This window comes from Puma concolor, chromosome B2 (genome assembly GCF_028749965.1).
Source record: "Puma concolor isolate L17-30 chromosome B2, mPumCon1.1.hap2, whole genome shotgun sequence".
Lineage (NCBI taxonomy): Eukaryota > Metazoa > Chordata > Mammalia > Carnivora > Felidae > Puma > Puma concolor.
This window is the reverse complement of record NC_141671.1, coordinates 5,336,808-5,353,901: the sequence shown is the minus strand read 5'-3', so window position 1 is coordinate 5,353,901 and position 17,094 is coordinate 5,336,808. Positions and strand designations below refer to the sequence as shown.

General features: G+C 43.8%; 1 protein-coding gene across 1 annotated transcript; it reads left to right on the top strand.

Annotated features, from left to right (window-relative positions):
- Positions 1-126: 126 nt before the first annotated feature.
- On the top strand, positions 127-16,076 carry ACOT13 (acyl-CoA thioesterase 13). The gene is made up of 3 exons (XM_025917256.2): positions 127-417; positions 13,154-13,338; positions 15,827-16,076. The coding sequence occupies exons 1-3, from the start codon at positions 337-339 to the stop codon at positions 15,996-15,998; spliced, it is 438 nt and encodes a 145-aa protein (XP_025773041.1). The 5' UTR covers positions 127-336; the 3' UTR covers positions 15,999-16,076.
- Positions 16,077-17,094: the final 1,018 nt, after the last annotated feature.

Sequence of the window (17,094 nt, the reverse complement as noted above, 5' to 3'; positions counted from 1 at the left end):
CCGGCGCACTCGCGTTACCCGCCCGGCGGGAAACGCGCTCCGCCCTCCGAGGGCGATGGGCGTGGCCACGCGGGGGGAGGGCGGGCGGCGGCAGGGGCGGGAGCGGATATAACAGCGCTTGCGCGCACGGTCACAAGCGGGGTCGGAACCTCAGAGCGCTAGCCCCTGACGCCTTGGCAGCCGGAGCCCGCGACGCCGGACCCGGAGCGCACAGTGGGCGGGGAAGACGGAGATTTCTTCGCCCTGCTCGCCCTTGGTGTTTTGCGAACACATCGGGGCTCCCGGCTCTTGCAAGGTTCATTCTTGTGCGGTGCCCAGAAGCAGGAACGGTCCACGATGAACCGCTTGACACAGCACCTGCTGGAGCTGTTGAAGACGATGGGCAGTGGTCGCGATTTTGATAGAGTTTTGGAAAAGGTATTGGAGTCAAAGCCTTGGCTTCTAACGGAAGTACGATGCTTGGGGCGGGTTGCGCTGAAAATTAGTAGCTCTCGCTAGATTCTGTTGGACGCCCCGGTAAATTCAGCAATGATGATTACTACTGTTATGGAGAGCCATTATGTGCTAGGTCAAGTGCATAGTTTATTTCATCTAAATGTACATAAATACAGGTCTTCATTGATTTCCGATTGGGCTACGTCCAGATAAACCCATTGTAAATTGAAAATATGGCACATCCAAACTGCATTCAGTATACCTAGCCTACATGGCTTACTTAGCCTAGCCTATTTTAAATTTGCTCAGACCACTTCTTAGCCTGCAGTTGGGCAAAACCGTCTAACACACAGCCTGTTTTGTGAGAAGTGTTGAATATCTTGTGTAGTTTATTGAGCGCTGTACTGAAAGTGAAAAACGGAATGGTTGTATAGGTACAGAGTAATTTTAAGTATAGTTGCTTACCGTCCTGATGGAGGGCCTGACTGGGAGCTTCCTGCCACTGCCTAGCGTCAGGAGAGCATGGTCCTGCATGCATGTAGCTAGCCTGGGAAAAGATCGAAACTCAAAATTCGAAGTCGTCTCTATTGAGTGTGTATCGCTTTCACGCCATCGTAAAACTGAAAAATCCTAAGTCAAACCATCGTAAGTCGGGGACTGTTTGAATGATTATCACTTGTTCTGGAGACACAGTTGCTCGGTTTCAGAGCTAGAAAGGACTTTAAAGTTCAACCCTTGAACAAACAAATGCCTGTAGTGCTCTGGGGGGGAAGTAATCTATATTTACCATGCACTTGCAGCCTAGAGTGTTTGAAAGTAAAAACTTGCAGTAAGGGAGGAAGGACAAGTTCTGGTGTAGTGGCCCTACAGAGTTAGGCAGGCTAGCCCCTGTCCCCTTTGCCACATGAACAAACTAGCCCAGATTCCTAGTTCTCGCGGTCTGTGTAGAAATCCTGTTCCATAGGAGTCATTTATAAATAAGCATGAATAACAAGCCCTTGGTTATGTCAGATTTGCAAGACATTTAACAACCTAAGAACTTTTAGGTTTTTTTCTGAATATTTTAAAGCATGCATGCCTGTTTTCCTTCTGATTAGGAAAGAGTTTGGGGACATTTGGAAATAGGTCACTTAAAAGTGGAGTTTAAACACAGACCAACTGCATTCATTGGAAGAATGTGGTGCATTAGACCAAGGTCTTCCTCCTGGAAACAACACCTGGGCTGTATTTTCAACATGTAAATAACTTTCCCTAATTATCTGTAAGGGCTTTTGTGAAAAACATAGGAGATAATACTTAGGCAAATGTATTTAATGTTTTCAAATAGCAAAGACGATAAAATAACAAACACAATACACGACTTTATAATTAACCCTTTGAGAGATCTCTTATGCAAAGAAAGAAGTATTGGACTTGGGGGGAAGTTTGAATTCCTTAAAAATTCTGGAGCCATTTTCATTGTTAACCTTTTGGATGTGTGTCCTCTCATGATAATCTTGTCATGGGTTGGATTTGCCTTTGAGTGTCTGGTTAAAATTCTCTTAAACTTCGTGTGTGCCTGCCTGAGTCGGCACTGGTGGTAACTTGCCTTCCAAGAAGATATGCCTGTTCAACCAGATGTACAGAGTTTCTCAGATGTTGCAGTTTAAAGTTGGGTAGTGATACCAATTATTCTAGACCCAGCACTGTCCAACAGAGATACAGTGCAAGATACAAGTGCAAGCCACATGCATAATTTTATATGTATAAAATTATAAAACAAAAAGAAATAAGTAAAATTAATTTTAGTAATATATTTTAAGCAACTCATTATATCCAAGATAGTGTTTTAGTATGTTATCAATACAAAAGAGTATTATTTTGGGGGGACTTCATCTTTGAAGTCCGGTGTGAATTTTACACTCAGAGCACATCTCAATTCATACTGACGATGTCTCAAGTGCTCAATATGGGGTTGTGGATAGTGACTGTCATACTAACTGCACAGGTCAATACCATTGTAGGTGCTCTGTATTAATTTGATCTAAAATAGGATTTGTGGTTGTTTGTTTTGTGTGGGCAGAGTTGCTAGGGCTAAAATATATATTTATGCAGGGGGCACCTGGATGTCTCAGTCGGTTAAGCGTCAGACTTCTCACGGTTTGTGATTTGGAGCCCCGTGTTGGGCTCTGTGCTGACAGCTCAGAGCCTGGAGCCTGCTTCGGGTTCTGGGTCTCCCTCTCTCTCTGCCCTTCCGCTGCTCATGCTCCGTCTCTCTCTCTCTCTCTCTCTCTCTCTCTCTCTCTCTCTCTCTCTCTCTCTCTCAAATAATTAACATTAAAAAAAAAAATCCCCCAGGGGCGCCTGGGTGGCGCAGTCGGTTAAGCGTCCGACTTCAGCCAGGTCACGATCTCGCGGTCCGTGAGTTCGAGCCCCGCGTCAGGCTCTGGGCTGATGGCTCAGAGCCTGGAGCCTGTTTCCGATTCTGTGTCTCCCTCTCTCTCTGCCCCTCCCCCGTTCATGCTCTGTCTCTCTCTGTCCCAAAAATAAATAAACGTTGAAAAAAAAAAAAAATTAAAAAAAAAAAATCCCCCAGTCCAAATGTCAATAGTGCTGATGTCGAAAAACCTTTTTAATCACTCACTTTGTGCTGGGTTAAAACTAGATAAATTGCTACTCTCTCGTTCCAAGTTTGCACTGAGCTTTGAACCAGTTGTTCAGATCAGACTTCCACATGTCTTGGTATGAGACAGAATGTGGTCTGTCTCTAAGTCTCTACTAACAATTATTTATATTCTCTTTGTTAAAATAACCAGTGTGTTTTCTGTTGCGTCCCTGGACCTTGGCTGACAAAAGTATTTTATGTCAAATAGTTGTCCCTTTGGTTAAATATGACACCAGAGATTTTTCAAGGCAAGGATGCTCATTCTTAAGCATTTAATGCAAACGCCTTGTTAAAACTAAATTGGAGTAAGGATGCATATGATCTTTCAGACACACCTGTGTGCTTACTTCACTGCTTTTGCAAAGATGAAGAGGGATGAGGTTTCTTAATATTAACAAGTGTGAGAAGCGGTGGTGCAGCATCAGTGCTCTCCGTCTGCCCCTTGCCCCGTTCCCACAGTGGCCCCACAGGTGTTCCATAGGAATCATTTATAAATAAGCATGAAAAACAGAAGTCCTGGGTTCTACCAGATTAGCTAACTACCCCAAGAAAGAGAAACACCTCATCCAAAGAGAGTTGCGTTTTTTTTTTCCTTGATTATATGGTAAGAAAATTCTGTCCTAACCTTTGATTCTTTTAATGATTTTTTTTAAAGCCAATGAATTAAATAGAAGAACACTTGAAAATTTGGCTGATAATATGCCAAGGGGAGTTTTGGTTTTTGGACAGATATTGTACCCCAGCATATAGAATCTGCTAAAGGATGGTGACTTTCTGTTCTTCCCAAAATGACCTATTGAAGAAAGCACCTTCCTATCAGTCCTGGTACAGATGTCAGCCTCGTGCACGAGATCTTACATTGGAGCTTCTTTATTTTAGCCTGTTCTAAAAACAAAACCACCTCTGGTTTATTGATGTTTATAGATACCCACAAAACCTATCTTTTGTAAAATACTGATAGAGAAGAACCAACACTGAAAGTCCTGCTCTTGCTATAAGATCACTTTAAAATCAGTCGACAAACCGAGTACTGTGAGATGATGAAGAAATACCAACCACAGTTCCTTGCCTTCTAGGAGTTTATCATCCAGGAGAGGAGAAAAGTGGGATCTAGGGAAGTACCAGTCCCATCAACTGTTCCCTGAGAAAAAAGAGTCCCATGAATAAAAAAGTTCAGGAAACATTGATGGTGGATCCCCCCACTTTTTTCAATGTATTTATTTTAATGTTTATTTTTGACAAGAGAGCACAAGCAGGGGAGGGGCAGAGAGTGAGGAGGACCAAGGATCTGAAGTGGGCTCTATGCTTGACAGGGATGAGCCTGGTGGGGGCTTGAACTCACCAACCACGAGATCATGACCCCAGCTGAAGTTGATGCTCAACCGACTGAGCCACCCAGGTGCCCCATATCCTCCCCTTTTTAAAAAAAAAATTGCAGCAAAATATACATGATGTAAAATTTGTCATCTTAGCCACTTTAAAGTGTACAATTCAGTATTAATTGCATTCACATTGTTGTGCAACCATTAACCATCATCGACCTAAACGTCTAACCATAGGGGAACTGGTGAAAGAAATCCCTTATAGCTCTATGTAAAGAAGGCACATTTTAAAAAATGACTTCTTATCATAGGAGCATGTCATTAAATGATGCGTATGACTTTATAAAACTAGAAATTGTTATATTTATTTACAATAATAGCATTTACTATGTGTCTGGCACTGTGCATTTCACGAATTTAAACTCTTTATGGCAAGAGATACAATAAATGTCGAAATCCAGGGCACCTGAGTGGCTAGCTCAGTCGGTTAGCTCAGTCTGACTCTTGATCTCGGTGTCATGGGTTCAAAGCTGGTGTTGGGTTCCTGGCTGGGTGTAGAACCTCCTTTAAAAAAAAAGAGCATTAAGGAATCTACTCCTGAAGTCATTGTTGCACTATATGGTAACTCACTTGGATGTAAATTTAAAAAAAGAATGAATAAATAAATAAATAAATAAGTCAAAATACAACTATCTGGAAAAGAATTAAGAAAAGTAGTCAGCCAGTAAGCATGAAGGATTGTTCAGCAGCACCCATAACCTGGCTAATGGCAAACTTAAACCATGAGACACTGTGTTATTTTGCCCATCATATTGTAAAAAGAGCAATTACGAGGAATAATATGCATTCCTGAGGATGAATTCGGGAATGAGGCACTCTTACTCAGTGGTTTTGAAAAGTGATCTGGCAGATTGGTTAAAAATTTACATAACCTTTTTACCCAGCTACCTAATTCTGGTAATCTATCTTCCGCAAATAAAAGCATCTTTGTTTGTAATGGTAAAAAATATTCAAAGAACATATATTAAGCAATACTTTAATAAATCTAATATAGTCAAATACTAGGGAATCCCACAAAGCAATTAAAGAAGATTTCTGTGATATGAGCTACAAGCATGACTATTCTACCAGGAAGAGAAAAATGAAAGTTGCAAAGTAATGCGTATCATGTGATCCCACCTTTGTAATTTTATATAAAGAAAGGAAAAAAGCCTTCTATGTGCATATATGTTTGAAAAAGTCTAGAGAATGATATTGCAGGATACATGGCACTGAAGGGGTGGGAGGTAGGAAAATGCATCTCTACACTGTTTATTCATATGAAATGATCGTTGCAGTTAAAAATCTAATAAAGAGGAGGAACGTGGCAATTTAGATCGCTCAGAGATAGAATTTAAGGAGTCAAGATACAATTAGTGAAATCATGGGCTCAAGTCAAGAGTTACTGATACCATAGGGAAAAGGGATTTGGCATCAGTTCAGAACAACTCTACATATTTTGTGAAATTAAGAACTGTAGCAGGGGTGGGTGAATGGAGGACCAATTCAAGGGAAATGATTATACATGTCTGTGCGTGCGTGGAAGACAGTCAAGGTTTAGTGGCTCCACATACACCTGGAAATGAGATGCTGCTGAAATGTTCTACCACTTGTCCAAGTAGTCCTTTTATTCAAGTCCTCCAGTTCCTGAAGACCTCAGAAAGGTATCTGAGAGCTTTGATAAAAACTAAATGTATGCATTTTTGAAATGCAGCACAGAACACTTTAAAAAAAAAAAAAAAAGGTAGCCTAATTTTTATTCAACCACCCTGAGAATTGCAGGAATTTCTGGAATACAGAATACAGAGGGAACAGAGATGACTTAAACTTCTTTATTGCTGTTTGATTTGTGGTGCTGTCCTAGGACAAGTCCACTGTTGGCTGGGCCTGGCTCACCATATTTCCATTCCTGCAGGGCTTCCTACCTGTCTTCAGATACTAGATTCTAAAGTAGATCACCTGCAAAAATTCTACACAAGTCTGTGTTTTTCCCCTTGAGAGGAGATCTGAAGACATGTATAGACCCTGCCCCAGTCCTCAGTGTGTCGGGGTCCTTCTCTATTAGCCCCTCTTTTCCAGATTCAAGGCAGCAGAGAACCTGTATATGAGAGAAATCTTACCAATGTGATTAATATACCATAGAGGCTTCACAGAATCCACCTTTATAGGTATTCTAGAAGGATTCAATAAAGCCTGCCATTTACCAGCCATTGAGAAACAATAGTGATGGTTTATGTTTCTTCACAAGCATGTCTGTCACCATTGTCACCACTCCAATGAACAAGAGTAGAATGTCACTTCATCTGGTCAACTCTTATGGGAATATTTTGTTAAATTCCTCTTAGCTCTTCCCTTGGGCTTTGTTTGCCTCCCATGGCACTCACTTGCTAACTTGTATTTTTGGCCGTCTCTTACATCCTCTACTAGTTATCTCTCCAAGGACTAGGACAACATCTTATTTTTGGATCCTCTGCCCTTGAGCCAGTTGGCCCCCCATTTCTACTCTTCAAAGTCTTTTTCAAGTGGCAACCACCTCCGTTCTTGAAAAGCTTTCCTTGGCATCCCCAACTGTCTTTGTCTGACCCTGCTGAATACCTTGGCTAACTGTTATTATCAGACTTACTGTATATTAGTGAAAATACCTATTTTTCTGTCTTCCCTCCCCACGTCAAGAGCACTCTTTGGGAGCAAACCCCTAGTAGATGCTTAATAAGTATTTGTCAGTGCCTAGTGGGAGGTGACCGCCTGGCACACGGAAGATATTCCCGATAGTCTGTTCAGTCGGTTGCTGTGCCAGTAAATGTTGGGCATACTGTTACAGAATGCTCCTGTAGTTGGCCTTCAGATTCTAATGTATTCACTCACTCAACAAACACTTGCATGCCTACTACGTGCCAGGCACCATTCAAGTCACCAGGAATATAGAGGTGAAGAAAACTGACGAAAATATCCTCCCACGTGTGGAACATACATTTTAGTGTGGTCAATTCAACACTAAACAGAATAAGTCAGTCAAATATATAGTATGTTAGATGGTGGTAAGTGCTATAAAAAAAATATAAAGCAGGGACCAATGATAAAGAGTATTGGGACAGGAAAGCTTAAATATTTTTTCCCTACAACGTGTATTCCTGTGGGGTTCTGTTATGGAGAGTTCAGTTTTAACTCATGTCATCTGGGAAGATGTCGCCAAAATAGCGGCACTTTAGTAAAGACCCGAGCAGGTTATGGACACTCAAAGGGGAAGAGTGTTCCCGGCAGAAAAGTCTTTGCAGTATTTCGGGAGGAATCCCAAGCGCACAAGGTGGAGAGGAGATATTGGATGGCTTAGTAGGTGGCTGTCACCTTGAAGGGCTTGAATGAAAGAGGGACAGAATTTTGAAAAGAGCGTTCTTGTTGGTAGTGAGAGAGCAGACATAAGGCAGGCAAGGGCAGAGGCAGGAAGGTGAGCCTGGGAACAGCTGTAAGAACTGGGCAGAGGTGGTGGCTTGGACCAGAGCAGAGGGTGAGGAGTGGTGAATTCTGGCTCCTCTGAAGGTCAAGCAGACAGGACTTGTGGGCTCAAGTCAAGAGTTACTGATACGGTAGGGGAAAAGGATTTGGCATCAATGGGTAGTTTGGATTTTGCTGATGGATAGTGAGACAGGAGAGAGAGAGGAGAGAGGACTCTGGGGCTGGGGGCAGCTCCACACAGTAGGCTGTTTGCCCTGCGAAGACTTTATCCAGCTGAGATTGCCCGTGGCCGGGGGCTGGTACTTCTACAGATACGTACACAGGATCTGCTCAGGAAGGAGCCCAACTGCAGGATATAAGACACGGGATCTCATGGGATCATATTCACCTTCAGAAAGGCACCTGGTTATTCAGTTTGTTCAAGCCCCTTAAATGAAGCAGAGTTTAAGTCCTAACTGCAAGAAGAAAAGCAAGCAGGCCAGAGTCCTCTTCAGTAATATAACAGGTATTTTGAGTACTCTGAGCCTGATTGGTTTACCTACAAATTTTATTTCATCCTCCTGGCAATGCTGTGACTGTCATCCCCATTTTATACATGAGAAAGTCGAAGCTTACCTTTTCTAAGCCCTTACGGCTAGTAATTGGGATCTTAACCCACGTATCTGCCCCAAAGCCCATGCCATTAACTCTATTATAGTGCCTAACTTTAGAGAACCTGTCCTCTAACCTTCTGAGGGAAACTGAAAGCCAGTGTGGCCTTTGGTGGTCTCATGAGGCCGGATGATAAGATGACCCTAAGACTCGGGTGGGCGGTGCAGAGTAAGAGCCAGCAAAGGGACTGTGGCACTCCACAGAGGAGGAGGAGGAAACCCAGGAGAAGGTGGACGTGGGAGTTCAGGAGAGGCCAGGAAAAGGTTTGGATGTCTTCACATGCTGAGTGGTCAGGTAAACAAAGGCCTGAAAAATATCCACTGAATTTAGTCATGAGGTCATTCAGTGAATGAGTTTAGTAATTGGAAAATTCTAAGTTCCAATCGGGCGATTTTAAGAAAAATCCATGTGAAACTATACAAACCAACTTGGGGTTTCACAGTTGTGTTCGGGTCCCTACTTTACCAAGGATGAGAACTGAAATGTCTCGATCCCCCATGATATGCCGGGCTGTGTTCCAATTGCTTAATTTGAACGTTACCCTGCTCTTGACCACAGTTAAGGATCTTGCCTCAGCCTGGCTCCAGAGCTGATGCTCTTGCCTATTGATCTAAAGCCACCCGTGCAATTAAACCGCTAAAACACACATTATAAAACCCAAGTGCTGGGCGGCTACAGCACATGGTTGAGCCACAGTACTTCTGTAGCATATGCCCTCTTAGGGGCCCTTACCGTAACTGGCCTGTTTGCCGATGTGCCTCCCGCCTTCTTGCTCTTCCCTCCTTTCCTGCTTTTATGAAGGTACATTTATATGTTGTCCTCAGACACTTCCTTCTGGTATCTGCACTGCGTCACATATGAAATCAGCAGTGTCTGTCATCAGGACAACTTGCTTGAAGACAACCTCTTTCACAAATACATAAACTTCTCATTCACTGACCTCCTCGGTTCTCGGTGCTTTTGTGTGTTAAGCGCGGTCTTTCGTATTCATCGTCCTCCCGTGGCTGGCTCGCGTGGTTACATACACAGATTTTCTCAGGCCACGTGCCACGCTCCTTTAGGCCCATGGCAGACACCCTCACTGAGCCAGAGAACACACACGTCTTCATTCATTAGCAGAGGCAGGGTGGTGAGCGGCACAGCGATCACCAGCAGTCACAGTGATGACTGTGGACCAGGACCAGGATGACCGGAAACGTCAAGGCCTAAGGAGAACTCTGGGGTCCGCACGGAGCTTCCTGTTGGGGGCCATCTCCTTCGTGCTGATTATCAGGCATTCCTTCTCACTGTCTTTCCTGGAAAGGTAAGGGAGGAACGGGGAGACGGTTATCGGCGATGGAATCGGAGCCTGGGTGTGCGGGGTGAGGAAGGAGGGTTGGCGGCAGGAGCCATGGGAACTCGTGTGAACACGTGAGGAACCGAGGAGGGGCAGTCCGCTGCAGGCCGTGCAGAAAAGGGACAGGTGATCGTATGTGTGCACACATACGTAATTTTTCCTATAAACCGAGGAGCCCACGTGTTGGACTGGGCTGAGCCATAAAGGTTCTTGCCATCGTACCGCGGTGGCCCAGAGAATGGAACGTATCTGGGTGCTTCTCAGCATTGTTGGTTTCAGCCCCGCTGCATCGTAACAGGCGTGGCAGCTATGCTTCCGCGTGACACCCGACGCATCAGGACCCGGTTGCCCGCAGCAGTCCAGGTGAGCCGTGAAGGGAGGTGATTCTGCAGAGGAGTTAAACCTGAGATGTGGGAGGCCGATGAAAACAACAGGACCCACTTCAGAGATCTGGGTGCGGGTGGAAACAATGCGTGCAGCGTCTCGGAGTGTGGTCTCGAACCCAAAGTTAGCCGTAGTTAATAACCAAACAAGCGTGTCCCCTATAACCCGTATCTTGACTGAGACCAAGATCATTTGTGCTCTCTTTTTTTAACAGGATTCTCCTCATACCCCCCTTCCTCATCAGAGAGAGGTTAGCTCTCCGTGGGCCTCTTCCCCAACAAGACTATTGATTAGCTTTGGGGGCTGGCTCCGACATCGATGCCTTTGTTAGCTTCCAGTGGCTTAATTCCTTTATTTTACCCAGGGAGACGACAGAGGGCGACACATAAAAGCATTTCTTTTGCAGGATCAGGCTGACGGGAACAAAATTCTCTCTACTCCAATGTGTATTTTAAACCACTCATGTGTACCACTGTGTCCTTTGGCCTTTCAAGTTGGGGGAAAGAAAAACAGTCAAAAACTGTATTCTGCAGTAGAAAGTCAAGCTGACATTTGCATGGCCTCCTGTCACCCCCGCCGAAGTCCGATAATCTCTGATTTCTACTCAACACGCGAGGCCTTCACATGGCACCCAACTGCCTTCAGTTCTCTTCCCTGAACTGTCTGGCTTGTTCCCCATCTTCACTTGGCTCACTCCTCCCTGTCCCTCAGGAGGCCTTTCCTAATGTCTGTTCTCTAAAAACATACTCCATTAAAGTTAGATGCCCTTCAAGCCACCTGTACTCTCTTCTCCAGGAACCCTCCCACTGCAGTGGTCTGCGTACGGGTCTCTTCCTTTAGGTTGCGAACCCCTTACGAGGAGGGATTTGATTTCATTTGTCTTGACGTTGTCAGTGCTTAACATACTCGTGTAAATGCCCGAATGAGGGCAGTGTACACGTTGGTCCTGTTCCATGTGTAGTTTACGAGGACACCTTGTGGCTACATCATTTATCGTGTGGATAGACTTGATCCTAACATTATTTGCCATTGACTTACCTGTTATGCAAAACATGACATGATATTGTTTAGGATGGTTTATATTGTGTGGCTGTGTTTTACCTCAGGGCCTAGTTCTCCAGGGGAAAAACAACAGCAAAATCACTAAAGTTGTGGTTTGTGAAACTCCAAAGCGTCTTCCTGGTGGGAGCTGTTAAAGGCCACTGCAAATCCAGAGACATTATAGTGTCTAGGGAGACTAGAAGATAGACAGACCTAGATCTAAATTTCAGGTCTGTCCCATCACGGGTGACCCCAACAACAAACCACCATGAACTTCAGTTACCTACTTAAAGGAGCAGTGGAAACTACCCCTTCCTTATTACATAGTATTTAAGTGTTTGCCACAGAGCCTAGCATAGGAAAATGCTCAGTTAAGATAGCGGTTATCTAGAACCTAATCGTTTAATGCTTGAGACACCCCACACCCCCAAATACAACAGATACACCAAATACTCATCTGTATTCTGCCTGAACACTTCTAGCAACAGCAAAAATGACCATTGCTAAATGTAGCACATCCCATTCACAGCTCAGTTCCAATTTCTCAATCTTACGCTATGACGTTTTTCCTAGTAATTTAAGTAGGATATAAAAAACATATTTCTATTATTTTTCCAAAAGCCTTTTTTTTTAAATTTTTTGAGAGCGTGCACGTGAGTGGGGGGGGGGGAGCAGTGGGCAGAGAGTGGGCAGTGGGCAGAGTGGGAGGGGAGGACAGGGGACAGAGGATCCAAAGCAGGCTCTGTGCTGACAGTAGAGAGCCCCATATGGGGCTTAACTCACAAACCATGAGATCATGACCTAGGCTGAAGCCAGATGCTCAACCAACTGAGCCACCCCAGGGTCCCCAAAACTTTCCTTTTTAAAGATTTTGATATAAAAATTGTAATTTATTATTTCCCTTTTTTATGTACTTATTTTTCTTTATAATACCATAAATGGGGCAGGATCTTAAAAAGCAGTTTAACTTCTGGATTCTGTGAAACTTTGTATATTAAAATGGGTTTATGGTATAAGTTTGTGAATTCTAGACACTCACTGAATTACTGAATTTCTTCCAGTCTATTCAAATTATTTTAAACTATTCATTACAAAGTCATTATAAAAATTACTCTCTGCAAAAACTAGGGAACGTCCAAATGAAACCTATCATGGGTTAACAGATCACAGGGACCAGCTAGCTTTCTTGGTCTAAAATTCTATGGAGACATTGAGATGTCAGGTTGTAATACATAAGGCTGGAAAGCTTAGAATATTTGATTTCTGCAGTGAAGATTAACAAAAACTACTGTCTTTTCCCTAAATATTCCTTTTTCTTTAAAAATAATTTATATATGAGGGGCACCTGAGTGGCTCAGTCGGTTAAGCGTCTCTGATTTCAGCTCAGGTCATCTTATGTTTTGTGGATTCGAGCCCCACGTCGGGCTTTGTGCTGACAGCTCAGAGCCTGGAGCCTGCTTCAGGTTCTGTCTGTGTCTCCCTCTCTTTCTCTGCCTCTCCCCTGCTCATGCTCTGCCTCTCTCTCTCTCTCTCTCAAAAATAAGCAAACGTTAAAAAAGATTAAGACAATTTATATTTGGGGTAATTTCTATCAGAGAGAGATTGGCAACTTATTTGAATTTCTGCCCAACTGTTTTGGGGTGACTTAGTTTAAGATTTTAAGTAATCTCTACACCCAGTGTGGGGCTCAAACTTACAACCCCGAGATCGAGTCGCACGCTCCACCAACTGAGCCAGTCACGAGGCCCTGGGGTGACTCAGTTTAATTGGACGATAATTCTTGATGGGCTGTTTGGGCTTTCCTAATACCAAAGCATGTTCAAACTTCTTTTTTTCTTTTACACTTAGATGACTCTGGTCTCTGCTACCCCTGGGAAACTGATTTGTGAAATGAGAGTAGAAGACGACCATGCCAATAAGTACGGCACTCTGCATGGTGGCATGATAGCCACCTTAGTGGATAACGTATCAACATTGGCTCTGGTATCCACAGAAAGGGGAGCACCAGGAGTCAGTGTCGATATGAACATAACGTATGTATCCAAACTGTACTACAAATACCTTTTTATAACGTGAAAACTCATTTCAAACAATGAGACTACGTACAATTGTAACATGAATAAAACTAGAGGTGCCCCGAGCTGATCATGCTTAAGGGCAAGTATAGATGTGCCCAGAATATCCCAGAGCCTTAGAATCTAGAATTGGAGCAACTGATTTCCAAATGCAGTATGTATGTATCCGGAGGAAAGGGGTAATGACCTAAACATTCAAAGAAGCAAACATTTGGCTTCTGTTATGTATACTGGTTGGGGAAAAAACTCCCGGCTTGTAACCATTGCACAAAGTCCTGAAAAGTGCCACCTGTACAAAGGTCTTAGGAGGGTTGTATTGACTGCATATAGAGAAAAGCCTGAATAAAAGTCAGAGTTGGATAAACCTTCATAAAGTATCCATCGCCATTGCCTTGTAACAGAGTGAACACAAAATGGCCAGTTTTGCAATCCTGTATCTCTCCCTGCAGCTGCCACCAGGCTCCATGGGTATAAACTGTGTGGTCAGGAAGCAGCACCCCAGATGTCAGGCTGTCACTCACTCTGGTGAAAATGCCTGCAGGGGTCAGATGTTTCCAAATGTAGAAGATCTAGTTCCAGTTTTAACCAGTACTGGTGCCAGTCCGGTCACTAGAATGCAGGGCATGGGGGGTTTGTTTCAGTATGACTGCTTTTTCCACCTACACAACGGAAGAATGATTTTTACTGGGGGCACCCAAAAGCCAGTGTTATGCAACATGAGGGCAGTGGAAATAACGTTATCAGATTTGTAGACAATCTAAATCTTTTAATAGGCTCACTTCAGAAAATTCAGCCTGCGTCTACTGTGGAAATAAATGGAGGGTGCCATTCACAGGTCACAGGACAAGGGCAAACGGTCTTGAAATTAAGATCCACGGAAAGAACAGTTTCCGTTCGTTGTACTGCCGAGCAGGCTGGGCGGTCCTTACCTTACTCCGTGAGTGGGGGTGGGACCCGCTGATGATTCTACTTGGCCTTGGGTGCCTCTGCCCAGAGCACGGATGCCCAAACCTGGCACCTCGGGATCTTGTGAGATCCTACTGCTGCTATCGTCAGCCTAAAGATTCTTTAGTAAGTCAGACAGCTTCCATCAAGAACTGCCGGAGCTTCAAAAACTGACCCACCTGAGCAGAAAGAGTCTCAAAGGTTTACTGTCGATATTTCATAAAGAAACAACAACTTATGTATACGGCTCATCACCAGCATTCTAAGGAGCTCGCATTAATTAATTCCTTATAGTTCTCACCTTAGATCGTTTCAAGTGCCGTAAAGTGCAGAATTTACTCAAGTGCAGTTGAGTGAATTCTAAATATTGATAGAAGATAGAGTAGGCCCCTCTTACCCATGGGGATATGTTCCAAGACCCCCAGTGGGTGCCTGAATCCACAGGTGGTACCGAACCCTATACATACATACGTGTGATAAAATTGACTTATAAACTATGCACAGTAAGATTAACAAGGATAACGATAATATAGAACAAGCGTGATATATTATGTGAACGTGGTCTCTCAAACTACCTTCTTGTACTGTACTCACCATTCTAGTGAGGATGGGAGAGGATGAGACACCCAGAGCAGCAGACGCAGTGAGGGAAAGACGTAGGCAGGGACGCAGCATTAGGCCACTGTTGACCTTCTGACAGATCAGGAGGATCATCTAATGCTTTATGGACCACAGGTCACCCAAGCTATGGAAAGTCAAACTGCAGGTAAGGGGGAACCTACTGTGTAGACAGACACCAGGAACACTTTACCCAGGATGTTCCCAAATAAAGATGAAAGAGGAAACTTGGAGAGGCGGGGGGGGGGCTTCTCATATTTATGGGAAAAGAAACTTGTGGGGATATGAAATGGGGAAGATGAACTTGGTCAAGACCAGCCATTCAAATCTGATAGGACAGAAAGCTTACGGATACCATTCTTAAACTCTTGTAGAAAGAAAATAAGCAACATCTAAGGGACGCACACAACTTCCCGTTTTAAAAAATGTTAAGGTGCGCCTGAGTGGCTCAGTTGGTTGAGCATCCAGCTTCAGCTCAGGTCACAATCTCAGTCTGTGAGTTCTGCTGTCAGAGCAGAGCCCACCTCGGATCCTCTGCGCCCCTCTCTGCCCCCCCCCCCCCCCCCGCTCATGTGCCTGCGTTTGCTCTTTCAAAAATAAATACAGAATTTTTTATTAAAAAAAAATTTTTTTTTAACATTTATTTTTGAGACAGAGCATGAACAGGGGAGGGTCAGAGAAAGAGGGAGGCACAGAATCTGAAACAGGCTCCAGGCTCAGCTGTCAGCACAGAGCCCGACGCGGGGCTCGAACCCACGGACCGCAAGATCACGACCTGAGCCGAAGTCAGATGCTTAACCCACTGAGCCACCCAGGCGCCCCAATAAATACAGAATTTTAATAAAAAATTATTTGCTGTTAACTATATTTGTTTCCCTTCAAGGTACATGGCACCGGCTAAAATAGGAGAAGATATAGTGATAACAGCCCATGTTCTGAAGGAAGGAAAAACACTTGCATTTACCTCCGTGGATGTGACGAAGAAGGCCACGGGAAAATTAATAGCACAAGGCAGACACACAAAACACCTGGGAAACCAGAACACCATCGCCTAAAGAAATCCAACAGCGAACACCAAGTGTAAATTTGACTTGAACAGATGTAACTTTCAAAATAAATTAGCACAACCAGAAGTGGTGAAGAAATCTTTTCTTTGGAGAAAATGACAGTGAGTGAGGTGCTTTTCATCTTAAACCTCTTCAGTCTGTAATCTATGTATGATAATTGGGTGAAAACATTCTTAGCTGAAAGGGTCTGTGAAAACTTAGGTAAAGCAAAGAAGCTAGCAAGGACATTTTGAAATGAGATTACTTTTTTTTTAATGTTTATTCATTTTTGAGAGAGACAGAGCATGAGTGGGGGAGGGGCAGAGAGAGAGGGAGACACAGAATCCAAAGCAGGCTCCAGGCTCTGAGCTGTCAGCACAAAGCCTGGCACGGGGCTTGAACTCACAGACTGTGAGATCGTGACCTGAGCTGAAGTCGGACACTCAACTGACTGAGCCACCCAGGCATCCTGAAATGAGATTACTTTTAAAGTCCAATACTAAGCTATTTTAAGCACTTAGGGAAATATAAATGCTTAAGCTGTGAATTTATGTCCTTCTCAGCTCTTAAAATAACTGCTACATTTTTTTAAAACCCAATTTCAAGATTATGGAACTTCAAAATTAATGAAACATAGCTCATATTGGAAAATAAAATAGATTGAGCCGTATAGCCTAAAATAGTCCTCAATGAAGTCTGAGGCAAAGCACATTAGTGACATAGGAAATAGTCCGATGGATGTGCTGTTTTTCTCTGATGGAGAATTTATTGAGGTGCCTGGGTGACTCAGTCAAGCGTCCAACTCTTGATTTCGGCTCAGGTCAGGATCTCATGGTTCGTGAGTTTGAGCCCTGCTTTGGGCTTCAAGCTGATGGTGCAGAGCCTGCTTGGGATTCTCTGCCCCTGTCTCCCCCCACCCCCCCCACCTCTACCCTTCCCCCGACTCTCTCAAAATAAAATTAAAAAAAAAAAAAAAAGGAAAAGAATTTATCATAGGACTGGCATATTTTGTACTAAGGGCGGGGAGAAAAACATACTATTACCCCTTTTCTAGTACCTAGAATAAAACCATGCAGATCACAAAACGGGATCAGAAAGATTAAAT